Here is a 13,181-nt window from a genome sequence, read left to right as displayed (position 1 = left end):
ACAAATTACACGATAGTTTTTGTTCAGTTAAAAGGTGGGACAGTAGCCATGCTACAATAGCACATAACTATCCAGTTTCTAAAGCAGATTAGTATAAAACTTTTGTTTAAACTATATTGCCTCTGGGGGTAAAGCTGGCAATCAGAACGCGTAAAAAAATTTCTGTACAGGAAAACAAAGCATATTTGAGTGAGTGAAAGTAAGAGTGAACCTATTGAACCCCGGGAATTCGGGATCCTGTCGTGTGGTACACCAAGTGAGTGGAGGCTTGGCGGCGTGAGGCGGCTGACTCACATTAGTATAGATTGGAATACGTAAGTCGTGAGGAGACTTACACAGGAGCTTGGTAGGGAATTGTGAACTTTGTGACCCATATAGTTTTTTGATACGCTCCGGCTGAGGTTTCGCAGCTTGTGATAGATTCCAGTGGTCGTAGGGCGGATAGGTAACGAGTACATATACGCTGTGCGATTGGACCGCGCGTTTGTGGGTGCGATATATAGCGCAACTTGATACCCCTTTTACAAGCTTTTGTGTAAAATCTCGGTATCATTAGCGCCATGTAGAGCATACGCAAGCGTGATTTGTGTATAAAAAGTGCATAGGGAGTTTTTGCTGGTCTCTCTTAGGAAAATCTCCAACGACAGATATTTACTGGAAAGGGTAAGTTACTCCTAAAAACTTCCAGTAAATATAGGTCAATTAGGGGCCCTAAGTTGGGTACATCGCCTTCGCTATCGACAGTGTATGGTATTACCGGCCAACGTGGGCGAGAGTGGGTGGAAGCGCTCAGAGAACTTTCACCGTCGCCTTATATTGAGTATTTTGGTATTTGTGGGAATAGCCCAGAGGGCAAGACCCACAAATTATGGGAGCCAGTTGCTCAACTAAGGAACGTATGGTAGCCAGGGTTCAGGCAGAAGAGTTGGGACCAAGAAGGTCAGATTTGCGGCCGAGAAGGTTAGAATTGCGTCCGAGAGGGTCAGCAAGGTTTATTATGTATGGAAAATATTGTCCACACGCTGAAGTTTACTGTGACGTGGTATCAGTAAGCGCTCTGGTAGTCATGGAGCTCGGAGGCACTGTGAAGGGTTATTATCTGATGAATATTGTATTTGTAGGAAATGTGAGAATATAGTAGAGGATGGGTGCATCCAGAGATGTCAGTCCAACCTTAATATCGACATGGACCGCCATCCGTTGAGTGATTACCACTCACTAGTGGGTAAGGTCTTAAACCAGACAGAATGCTCACAGGTACCTCAAGGTCAGAGTAAGTCAGGATTAGTACCATACCCTTTAGCAATAGATGAGGTACTCGAATTACGGGGTGGAGGACCGGTGGACAAGAAATTCAATATATCTAGTCCCCCTAGTTTGAAGATCCACCAGTATCATGTAGACAGGTCCTTATTGTGCTTTAATATTTCCAAATATCGAAAACCAGGAAATTGGGAAGTGACGTGGAACAACCAGACAATGACCTTTTCACACAGAGCTGATAGGATACCCATAGACTCTGAACTTGTACGCCAAATAGCCAACAGTTAGAGGTATTTTCGGTATAGGTATACCCGTGGAAGCAAGACCATGTGGGTTGGAAAAGTATCGTTAGGGTATTGTGCTCATATCATCCAGCCCGTTACTTGTACTGAGCAGATGGGAGAACTAGGGATTGGTTTCCTTACTTGGAAAGTTTGCAATATGGTGATGTTACATTTTGTCCCCTATGTTCTCCCAGATGATGCCTATTTCACATGTGGGAGGAAGGCGTACAAGTGGCTTGCCCCGAGCTCAGAGGGATTGTGTTATATTGGGAGAGTACTACCGGAGGTCATGACCATAACCCATGATAAAATGAAAGATGTTCACCGCAGTGCTCAGGCTCCTTAGACTCATACTCACTATGAACACATCATCAAGAGACACCTCATAGATAGGGCAGAGCACGCAGCCTCTGATTTGATCCACGAATCCACCGAGATTCAGTTCCTTCTCGCAATAGACATCACCCGTACTGCCAGAGGAACTATAAATTATAAGTATATCCATGCGCTAGCGAACTTGATAGATAATATCACTGAGATGTATGATGACACCTTCAGGTATACGGGAAGGGAGTTACAAGCCTACAAGAAGGAACTGATCCAGCACATGATAGTCCTTAATTATGTCACAGCCGTGACAGGTGGGTACTGTGTTACTCTGGCAACTCAATATGGTGTGAAGTGCTGTACATATATAACAAACAGCACTGACGACCCAACGGAGATCATCGATCAGAAGATGGACGAGATCTTGCAGTTGAAGTGGGAGTTCAGGAGGAAGCACAACCTTACCTTAGCGACTGTGAGTAATGAACTGACCGGCTGGGTCTCATGGTTGAACCCACGCAAATGGTTCTCAGGTTTAGGAGAATGAGCTCAAAATGTCATTATGAGTGTGGGGAAGTTTCTCCTTTGTATCCTGGGAATCATCATAATTATTGGTTTGATATTTAGGTGTGTTCAAATTCTAACGCGGCGCAAGCACAGCACAAATTTGATGAGTCTAAGGAGCGAGGGCGCTGTTAAAGCAGCAGATTTAATTTATGATCCATCCATAGAGACAGCGTTATGATAAGGATTGCAAATGAATTTCATGGCCTGTTTCTTTCACCCGGTTTTCTTTGTCTCCCCCTCTGCCCAGATACATCCAACTGGAAAAGACGTCAGCCCTACCCAAAAATGTTTATGTGAATGTATTTTTATATATGTGTCTTATCTTCATCTCCTCAACCTCCAGTTAATGGCACACATAGTCGACAGGTGACATCCACATATACTAGCACTCACATATGTTCCCCCTCCATGTATCATCAACTAAATGTGCACCTTATTTGTTGAAACAAGAAGCCGAAAAGAGCTCGGTAGTGTTTGTTGGCCCATTTACAGACCCTTAATACTGGATGAGAAGGATTGAATGTATACTTCGCAATACCTCAAAGCTTATTTAGAACATATACGGCACGATGATACATGCCCCTCAGACATGGATTCATACATACATGCTTTTTACTATCCCACTAGGTCATACATTTTCCACCTACAACTCTCCCCCGATCATCAAAGCTTCTGTATATATTGTATAGATATTTTTCTGTTTATTGATTAGGTAGTGGCAGTTATTTGGTGACTGCCAAAGGGTGGACTGTCAAAGTCAAAAAAATATTGCAGTACACACATCAAGTACAAACTACACACAGCTTATGGTCGCTCCTGCGGTCCTGCGTATTAGCGCGTGGTATTCTGTGGCTGGCTCTGCATTCCAGGGTCGGGTCCCAGCTGTGTTGCTGATGTATATATTCTGCATCGCTTCACTGTTGGCCCGCAGCGCTGTTACAGTGCCCTTCTCACTATACTTGTCAGGTCCCAGAATGGCGTTCTCATCCTGCCGCGACCGCCACAGCCGTGCCTGTGCTTTCAGTGTGCAGAGAGCTGGGTGTGACGTCTGTCAAAGTCGAAAAATATTGCAGTACACACATCAAGTACAAACTACACACAGATGGCCTCCGTGCGAGTACTTATTCTGCTGTGCGTGCACATATTCGCAATTTGCGTATGGTCGCTCCCGCGGTCCTGCGTTTTAGCGCGTGGTATGAGTATTTACGGTAGTGTTTGTAGTTGCATGGAAAAGCCATAAAAACACATTACATATTCAATCCAAAAACTGCACAATGTACACATAGTCTCCCTGCATCACACCAGCAAGTTACAACAGTTTAAATGGTATCAGAACAAAGGGATTCACCTTTACAGGATAGGAGGGGACAGAACAAGGTTATAAGGTGGTGTTTGGTATCCAGCTGTAGGGTATTTTAAGGGCAATATCCCGGTGTTGGTTTGCAGAAGATCGCACACTCCTGCGTATAGTTATGCGCAGGAGCAGAATATAAATATAAACTGTATTTACTGTACATTTGTTATGCGGCGGGAATCCAGAGGAGACCACCTACAAGTGCATCTGGAACAGACATCGCCCACCTATTCAAACCAACCTATGACCTCTCCTGTACTGTAAATGACCATCCCTGTGTCCAATGGACAAAGAGATTACAGTATCCATTGTGTTAGGTTTTGGAAGATTGTATAAAAGAGCCAGCTGCACGCCTGGTCACACACAGACTCTTAAGGTCATCTACCCTGATGACTGAGGACCAGACTGGGAAGCGCAGGCAAAACTAAACAAGTATGTACCATTGACTGTAGCCATTATTCTATTGTATTGTATTGTTTATATTGTTACCCCCTGCAAGTAAAGAACCGTTGGTGGGTTAGACCCCAACCTAGTTTTGAATTACAATTGGTGTTGTGTTCCATTTCCTTGCTAAGGTTTAAAGTGTATTTACAGCCACTCGGGGTGCTGCATTGTGCTAGCAGCGTATAGGCCTGTGTACGCAAACTGTGTAGTCCCTACGCCCTTTCGGCGTACATACACAGAGTGCGTACACTGTGCGACCTTGTGTATGTAAGGTTTGTAAATAATATAAAGGTGAAAGGTTAATTACTGTGGCCCAAGCGGCTCAATAGTAAAGTGTATCAAGTGTGTTTAAGGTATATGCTTTTTAGTCCTGTAAGTAAACCAGCGTTTACACGTGTCATGCTCACTGCGGTCTCTGTCACTGTCCCTGTGGCCTTGCTGTGCGGGTGAACAGGTGTGGCGCCTCCTGCCCGCCGCGATCTCCGTTGCCGCCGGTCCTGTGCCTTCAGTGTGCAGAGAGCTGGGTATGACGTCTTTGCTGTTGTTTTCCACATGGTTTCCCCAAGCTGACTTTCCCTCCAAGTGATAACATGGACGCAGCCATGTATGTTCTGGTCACATACTGTTGTTTCCTCCAATCCACTGCGCTACAGAACTCTGCTTAATTGATTAACCAATGCCTGCATCCCAGCAGGTATAAATATCCTGTTTCAGAGCTGGAGGATGGTCAGTGCTGCAGCTGTCATCCCAGTGATACTAGTCTCTCCTCATTGTGGTTGTTCCTGTCTTCAATACTCCACTAGAGACTCGCACCAGTCCTACTCCTCATGGTGCAGCCTGACTCTGCAGTGTCTCATCATTGCACCCTGCATCTTGCAGATTACTAAACACCGGCTTCCAGCATTTCAGCTTCCAGCGGTGCCCTGTCTCTGTTCTACATCGATGTCCTGCCATCGTTCTCCAGTAATCTGCGATCCCAAGCATCACCAGTGATATTTCTTCACTCCCTAGTTACATTAGTGCACTCCAGCACTTCCACTACAGCTATTCAGTTGGACCAGTCCCATCTGGTAAAACCTGGCAGTTTACAACTCAGTCACCAGCTTCTGCATTACCTCAGCTGGACAGTTCCTGTTTCAAATCCGCTTCTTAGCGCATAGGTGTTGGTAAAGGACATACCACCTCCACACGCAGGTCCACATGCATGTCCAGGAGTCCTATCTTACCTCCCAGGTTTAAGTACTCCTCAGCCCATACAACTGAGGCTTCCCATAGTCAGCACCAGCCCTCAGTTGTGACACTATATTAGCGTCTGGATCCACTCAGTGTTCGCTAACATTTTGATCGGTCCTGGAAGTGGGGTGAGTCTCCCTGTATCCCACTCTACTGAGCATGAGTAATACAGCACTAAGTCTCTATGTACCTTTGAGTACGAATAGTTGGATACGTGTCTAATACATATGAGTCTGATAATTATTACTGTTGTTTTCTTTCGCTGTGCGACGCAATATGGTTAAATCCTATATAAGGTAATGTAGTAATATGTTTCTCCTACGTACTTGAAATGTATTTGTAGTTGATTATGTGCTCATATTGTTTTTTATACTAATGTATAACCTGTAACTGATTGCTAGTGTGATTGCTGACTTAACTATAATTCTGTCAGTTTTTTATGTCTATTACGATCCTCAATGCTGGTGCAAAGCAGAGAAGGGTCGGATTATATATCACTTTAACAAAAGTTTAAGTGATTACAGTCACAAATTGTGTAGTACACTGAGCAAGTGTATGACTGTTTATCATGTCTAAGAGCTGCAAGGGTGAGGAAAATACACTCACAGCAGCACCAACACTCATGTCATGTTTGTCTTTCAAAGCTGGGTTAACCTCTCAGGATCTGGCTCAGAATGGTTTGTGTGTAAATTGTTTTAGCTTTCACCAAAGTCTCTTGAAAAATCCAAGGCAGACACAGGTGCAAATTGAACCCCCAAGGGCTACATTTGCACAGACATTGGGGGTCATTCCGACCCGTTTGCACGCAGCGGTTCTTCGCTGCGTGCAAACGGGTCAGAAATGCGCATGCACGGCGGACGCATTGCGCATGCCTGGTGATGCCACCGCCAGCGACAAATGCGATCGCAGCGGCGATTGCAAGAGGATGGACAGGCGGGAGGCGTTCTGGGGAAGATACTCACCATTTCCAGCCATTTTCGGGGAGTGGTAAGAAAAAGGCAGGCGTGTCCAGGTGAACAGAGGGCAGATGTCCGACGCCAAAGCTGGGACCTGCATCGCTGGATCCGTCGCACAAATTAAGTATGTCCAGGGCTAGTCTTGTTTTGCAGGAAACTTTTTCTAGCACAGCAGGGCTGCACAATCGTTCGCAGGCCTGCTATGCTAAAATACACTCCCCCATAGGCAGAGATTAGTTGATCGCACCAGCAGCAAAAAGTTGCTTGGTGCGATCAACTCGGAATGAGGGCCATTGTCCAGTATAGCTGAGCGGATAATTCCAACTTCTTTACAAGGAATAGTGTTACATTATTAATCCTTACGTGCAGCATTCCACCTGGGTTTTATCACATCCAGCAGGGGAAGCAGCAGCCTCTCAACAAAAACAGGCTGAAAGGCCAGTGGTAAGTAAATCACATAGACCTGAAACAACATCTTCACAGTCTACACATGTTTCAGATAAGGATTCATTGGAGGATGAAGACTCATTACACTGCGGTTCTACATACGAAAATGAGGAGGAAGGTCTCAGCTCAGTGGACATATCTGAATTAATTAATGCCATGAAAGCCATTCTATCCTTAGAAGAATCAGCAGAGCCTGTGTTAAAATCTAAGGCACCTGTGTTTTTAAACGTCCCAAAACAGTTAGGACTGAGTTTCCTGGGTCCTGACAGAAATTATGTAAGAGGCTTGGGTTATGCCCAGTTAAAAGTTTAGAATTCCAAGGAAAAGGAATTCCAATTATCCTCTTCCAGCTGGGGACTGTTTAAAGAGGGAGGTTGCTCCCAAAGTAGATACGCATGTCATTCGATTAGTGTGAAAATCTACATTACCTCTTCCTTCAACATCATTAAATTATGTCACGGATAGGATAGTTGATGGTTTTCTAAAAACATTTTTTCCCTGTCTGGGGCATTCATAAGACCAGCCATGGCTTCAGCCTGGATGGCAAAAGCAGCGGCTGCCTGGGCTGATGCATTGGAAGGGGATCTTTCAATGGCATCTAGAGAGCAAAAATTCCATGTTACACATATCAAACAGGCTGCAATGTTTTTGGAAGATGTAGCCTTGGATATTGGTACAATTGCCTCGCAGGCATCAGCTTCAGCAGTAGCCACTCGCAGAGCAGTTTGGCTATGTGCATGGAAAGTTGATTCAGAATCCAAAAAGATTTTGGAGTCTTTACCTTTTACTGGAGATATTCTTTTTGGTAAAGAATTAACCAGTATTTTGGAGTTGGAAGCATACTCCAAGAAAGTGAAGTTTCCTTCCACATACAAATTTAAGCCTAAATTTCCAGCTTTTCGGACCTTTTGGTCTCAAAGGAAAGCAAAAGGAAAAGGTGATCGCAAACAGTCCCAATACAACAAGTCTGGTAAAATTAAAAAGCATTGGGCTACCAGAGGACCGGCTTCTAAATTAGAAGATAAGCCATCAGCCTGATGGTGCGGGCCCCCACCTGGGGGATCACAGGGTTGGAGACCAACTTCTTAAATTTGCACAGATCTGGCAGCAGTCTACTACAGATGCCTGGGTGCAAGAAGTGGTATCTCTCGGTTATCCATTTGCTTTCAAGAAACACCCTACTCAAAGGTTTTTTTGTACCAGTCCATCTTCAGTGGAAACGAAGGCCAGGGCTTTGCAAGAGGCAGTTCAGAAATTGCTTCAGTCAGGAGTAATTATTCCAGTTCCTTCGGCACAACGAGGACAGGGTTTTTATTCCAACCTGTTTCTAGTCCAGAAGCCAAATGGGTCGTTCCAGCCCATACTCAATCTCAAAGGCCTGAACAAGTACATTTGGGTGCCTCACTTTCATATGGAGACTTTACGTTCCATAATTTTGGCAATGGAGACAGGGGCTTTTATGGTATCCCTGGATATCTAGGATGCTTAACTACATGTTCCTATAGCACTGTCCCATCAGCGCTATCTCAGGTTCGCTATCCTCCAACAGCATTTTCAGTTCCAGGCCCTTCCATTTGGATTGGCCATAGCCCCCAGAGTATTTACCAAGATTATGGTGGTGATGGCAGCTTATCTCCGCCAGCAGGAGATAAGAATTTTTCCATACCTCAATGATCTTTTAATCCTGGCACTGTCTCAGGAATTGCTTCTGTGTCATCTGCAACAGACAATAGCTTGTCTGCAGAAGCATGGTTGGCTCATAAATTGGGCAAAATCATCTCTAGTTCTGTCACAGTGGATGAGTCACTTGCGGACTGTATTGGATTCGAGCCTTCGGAGAGTAACTTTATCTCTGAACAAAATATACAAAGTTCAGTCAAGGATTCCGGAGCTGCTACACAGCCGAAAGGTATCCATTTACGCAGCAATGCATGTGAAGAGATTGATGGTGTCAACATTTGACATGGTAGAGTATGCTCAGTTTCATTTGAGGCCTCTACAATGTCTGTTCCTTACCAAATTGAATGGTTTTCATCAAACAATAAAAACACAGACTATGGTCCTTACTCTGGAAGTAAGGAGGTCATTAGCCTGGTGGCTTCCCATCTGGACAAAGGGAGACCCTTTTGGATATCAGATTGGGAAATCCTGACAACGGATGCCAGTCTTCAGGGCTGGGGAGTGGTGTCAGGAAGAATTTGTTTCCAGGGGCAGTGGATTAAGGAAGAAAGCTGCCTGCCAATAAATATATTGGAACTCCAGGCCATATACATGGCACTGATTCAGGCAAAGGACATCCTTCAGGGGAAACCAGCTCAGATCCACTCGGACAATGCGACGGCAGTAGTGTACCTCAACCATCAGGGAGGAACTCGCAGCCAGAAAGCAATGAAGGAGGTAAGTCACACGTTAAAGTGGGCAGAACGTCATTATCCAGCCTTGTCCGAAGTTTTCGTTCCGGGAGACCTAAACTGGGAAGCGGGTTTTCTCAGTCGACACGCCATTCATGCAAACGAATGGGCTTTATACCCCGAGGTCTTCCAGACCCTGGTCGACAGGTGGGGGTTGCCGGAGATAGATCTCATGGCGTCCCATCAGAACAACAAAGTTCCCACATACGGGTCAAGAAAAAAGGATCCCAAAGCGATCTTTGTGGATGCCCGGTCAATGAGATGGGACTTTCATCTGGCTTATGTGTTTCTACCAATCACCCTATTACCCAGGGTGACGAGAAAGACAAAACAAGGAAGGGGTGTCGTGATACTAATAGCTCCGGCTTGGCCCAGAAGACATTGGTACACAGATCTTCAGAGCATGTCAATGGATGCTCCATTCCTTCTCCCTCAATGTCCAGATCTACTGTCTCAAGGTCCTTGTGTCACAGACACCTGGATCAGCTGTCTTTGATGGCGTGGCTCTTGAGACTTCCATCCTGAAGTCAAGAGGATTCTCACAACAGGTAATTCAAACAATTCTCAGAGCAAGGAAACCTTCGGGCGAAGTATTCTCCTGTCCAATCAGGAGCGTCCCCACCACTAAATTGCTTTGGGACATCCTAATGTTATACTGTGGATAACCTATGGTCCCTGCCGGAGAAATATATGACATGGTAAGAACTTACCGTTCATAACGATATTTCTCCTAAATCCACAGGATCCACAGGAATCCCACCCTGACGCAGCTGATTTGAGGATCCTTTTACTCACTAACCTCTTCCTTCTTGTACGGAAGGGTGTGCATGTGTGTCCTTCTCGCCTGATTAGGGCTCTCTATGATGCTCCTGCCTTGAACTTTGGAAAAACAACTGATTTGTCTGAGCCAGGAGGCGGGGATATATGGACGGGCCAGTTGCATGCTGGGAGGCCGAAAGCTTTGACCGTATGGTGCAAATCCGCTGTCGCGTCATCATATCCCAATGTTATCCTGTGGATCCTGTGGACTTAGGACAAATACCGTTATCAACGGTAAGTTCTTACCATAACGTATATTTCAAGTACTGTATCCGTGTATACCAGGTACATATTATCACACCTCTACAAATTTAGAACTTGTGTCTAGCCTGAGAATTATCAGTAATGAATAATCATTAATTACCTGTCCTGGGTCTCCCACTGCTGTAGTTCATCTTTTATGATTGCCATGAGAAGTTTGGAGTCAAGGTGGCCTTGTAGTCAGCAATGTAGTTTGCTTGATGTTCCCTTCCAATGTTGTGTCATGGAGTAGGCCCACCTGGAAAAATGTAGAGGTGTGATAATATGTTCCTGGTATACACTGATACTTAGAAAACAGGTTATACATGTATCTACTGTATCTACCTATCTAAAGGGGGGTACTCACGGAGCGATATTCTAAGCAATCTGACTAGATTGCTTAGAATTTGAGCATTATCGCTCCGTGTGTAGCCCCCTCAGCGATAGCAATGCTCAGCCCCGCACATCGCTATCGCTGGTGCTATATTGGCCTGCATGCAGGCCAATCTAGCGGGTCACTCACTTCACCCGCTAGGTGAAGTGAGCGGCCCACCCGTCTCCCCCCGCACGCTCAGCACAGATTGCGCTGTGCTGAGCGGCGGGAGAGAAGTGTGCTGAGCGGTTCGCTCAGCACACATCTCTCCCGCATCGGCCCGTCTATATGGGCCTTAAAACCAGCAAGAGACCTTCAAAAATACTCTACTGGTGATAAGCAATGCATAACACCTGTGTATAATGGTTCTCTAAACAATAAAGCTGTCCACCAAAAAATATAATATTATATTTCAGGCAATCTCACTCAGCCCACTTATTTATAACACTCATTATAAAATAAATATGTACAGATGTGTCCTTACACATCTTTTTAATGATCACTGCCACATTGCTACTGTTTGTTGTTAATTGTGGATGTGAACGCTTGCTGCTATTAACATTCTAATACTGGGTAGCGGGAGCTGATCATCCCGCTACATGAGCCAGTGTATCCCCGCTGTGTCCTGCTGTGTGTGTCTGGCAGCAGGAGAGTCCACTTCCCACTACCAGCGTCTGCATTTACTTCTGTTTATACAGATGGGCCCGCTTTAATCTGAGTCGACTCCATCGCATGAGTGCACTGCGTACCAAACTCAACAAGTACAGGCTGTGGAAGCATAGCTCCCAGCTGCCTGTACTATAGAATTGCTGCTGGCTCCCTTCCCATTCTAGGCACCAGGAGAATCACTCCCCTGCTGCCTGTAGCCACAATATTGAATCTTGATGTTGCATTCATGAGAGCGTCCTCACGCACGCTGCCGCTATACCTCGCCTTACTGGGAAAAGCATTGTGGGCAACGATGGTTAAGGACACATCTGTGCCTTATTGGCAGATCACCCATACACACAGCCAGATGCATCAATATATCTGCACATATATTGGGCACTGGCTGTGCAGCAGAGCCAATGGGACTTAAATTGACTCCTCATTTGCCAGGTCAATAGTTATCATGCTCGTTTTGGCAAAACTTTTTTGCACATCTCCCATCTATGTCTGTCCCCCTCAGCACCCCCACTATCAATGTATATCATAAAGATATTATTATGCCTCTTCGGGTCAAGAACTTGTGCCTAGCCTGAGATTTATCAGTAATTGATAATTATTCATTACTCCTAATGCTGTGGTTCATCTTTGATCGTTGCCTTGTAGTAGAAGTTTGGAGAAAAGGTGACCTCACAGTAGTCAGCTACGGACCTCATCATTTATTTCATGGACAAGAACCACCTGGAAAAAATTAAGAGGCGTGATAATATGTTACTGGTATACATTGATACTTATAAAATTTACTACACATGCAGCTATACATCAATCTATGTACTGTACTTATCTATGTTCTATATACGATTGATTGATTGATCTATCAATTGAATATATAACACTAAGGGGTCTATTTACAGTACTAAGCCTCAGGTGGAGATAAAATGGGCGGAGATAAAGTACCAGCCAATCGGCTCCTAACTGTCATGTCACAGGCAGGGTTTGAAAAATGACAGGAGGTAAAATTGAGAGAGAGAAAGTACAAGCCAATATTTGTGCCCACACCTTTGAAATAAAATAATCCTACAAATTCAGCACTCACCTAGTATTAACACTTCAAACTGTAATTCATCTGATGATTTTTTATTTAAATGGTGTGGTCACAGAGGCAGAACTCTGGGAGGCAACGGAGACATCTGCCGCCGGGCTTCTGCTCTGAAGGGGGGCACCTCTCCTCCCATTCTGTGACACCATTGAATTAAGTTAATTGATAGCTGTCGCTGTCTTTTCAGTGGCTGACTTCCTCACTGGTCCCTGCACCTTACATGTCACACCCTCTTTATTATACTGTAGATACACATTTTACAAGTGTCATACCCAGGATTAGAACCCACGACCTATTACACTTGAAGTAGGCACCTTACTGATGGAGCTATTTGCTCCTGTATAGGCAATATGAGAATTCGAACTATATGAAGTTACTTCTCTGACAATTACACGTAACTTCATATAGAATTCTCATGCTTCCTCTACAGGAGCAAATAACTCCATCAGTAAGGTGTCTGCTGTTAGTGTAACAGGTCATAGGTTCTAATCCTGGGTATGACTGCTAAGAAATGTGTGATTTAAAATAAAAGACAATTAAATGTATAAATACAGTATATAATTTTTTTCCAGAATACTTCATATACACACACACACACACACACACACACTCGCACACACATGCACGCGCATGCACGCACACATACATACATATATTTATCTTAATATTGGAAATAGGGGGGCACCAATATTTATCTTGCCTCCGGGCAACTGTGACGA

At 44.7% G+C, this 13,181-nt stretch overlaps 1 protein-coding gene across 3 annotated transcripts in view; it reads right to left on the bottom strand.

The window, feature by feature from the left end:
• The window catches only part of LOC134943637 (uncharacterized), a 235,073-nt gene that overhangs the window by 24,729 nt on the left and 197,163 nt on the right, over positions 1–13,181 (bottom strand). For all 3 annotated transcript variants that reach the window (XM_063932373.1, XM_063932372.1, XM_063932371.1), the window contains 2 exons: positions 11,991–12,104; positions 10,470–10,604 (listed from right to left, as the gene is read on the bottom strand). In XM_063932373.1, the coding sequence (XP_063788443.1) occupies positions 10,470–10,500 (31 nt within the window). In that variant the 5' untranslated portion in view covers positions 10,501–10,604; positions 11,991–12,104. The remainder of the gene's footprint in view (positions 1–10,469; positions 10,605–11,990; positions 12,105–13,181) is intronic.

Source organism: Pseudophryne corroboree, chromosome 7, assembly GCF_028390025.1.
Source record: "Pseudophryne corroboree isolate aPseCor3 chromosome 7, aPseCor3.hap2, whole genome shotgun sequence".
Lineage (NCBI taxonomy): Eukaryota > Metazoa > Chordata > Amphibia > Anura > Myobatrachidae > Pseudophryne > Pseudophryne corroboree.
Note: the sequence above shows the minus strand (reverse complement) of the source record. Positions and strands in the feature narration are given on the sequence as shown.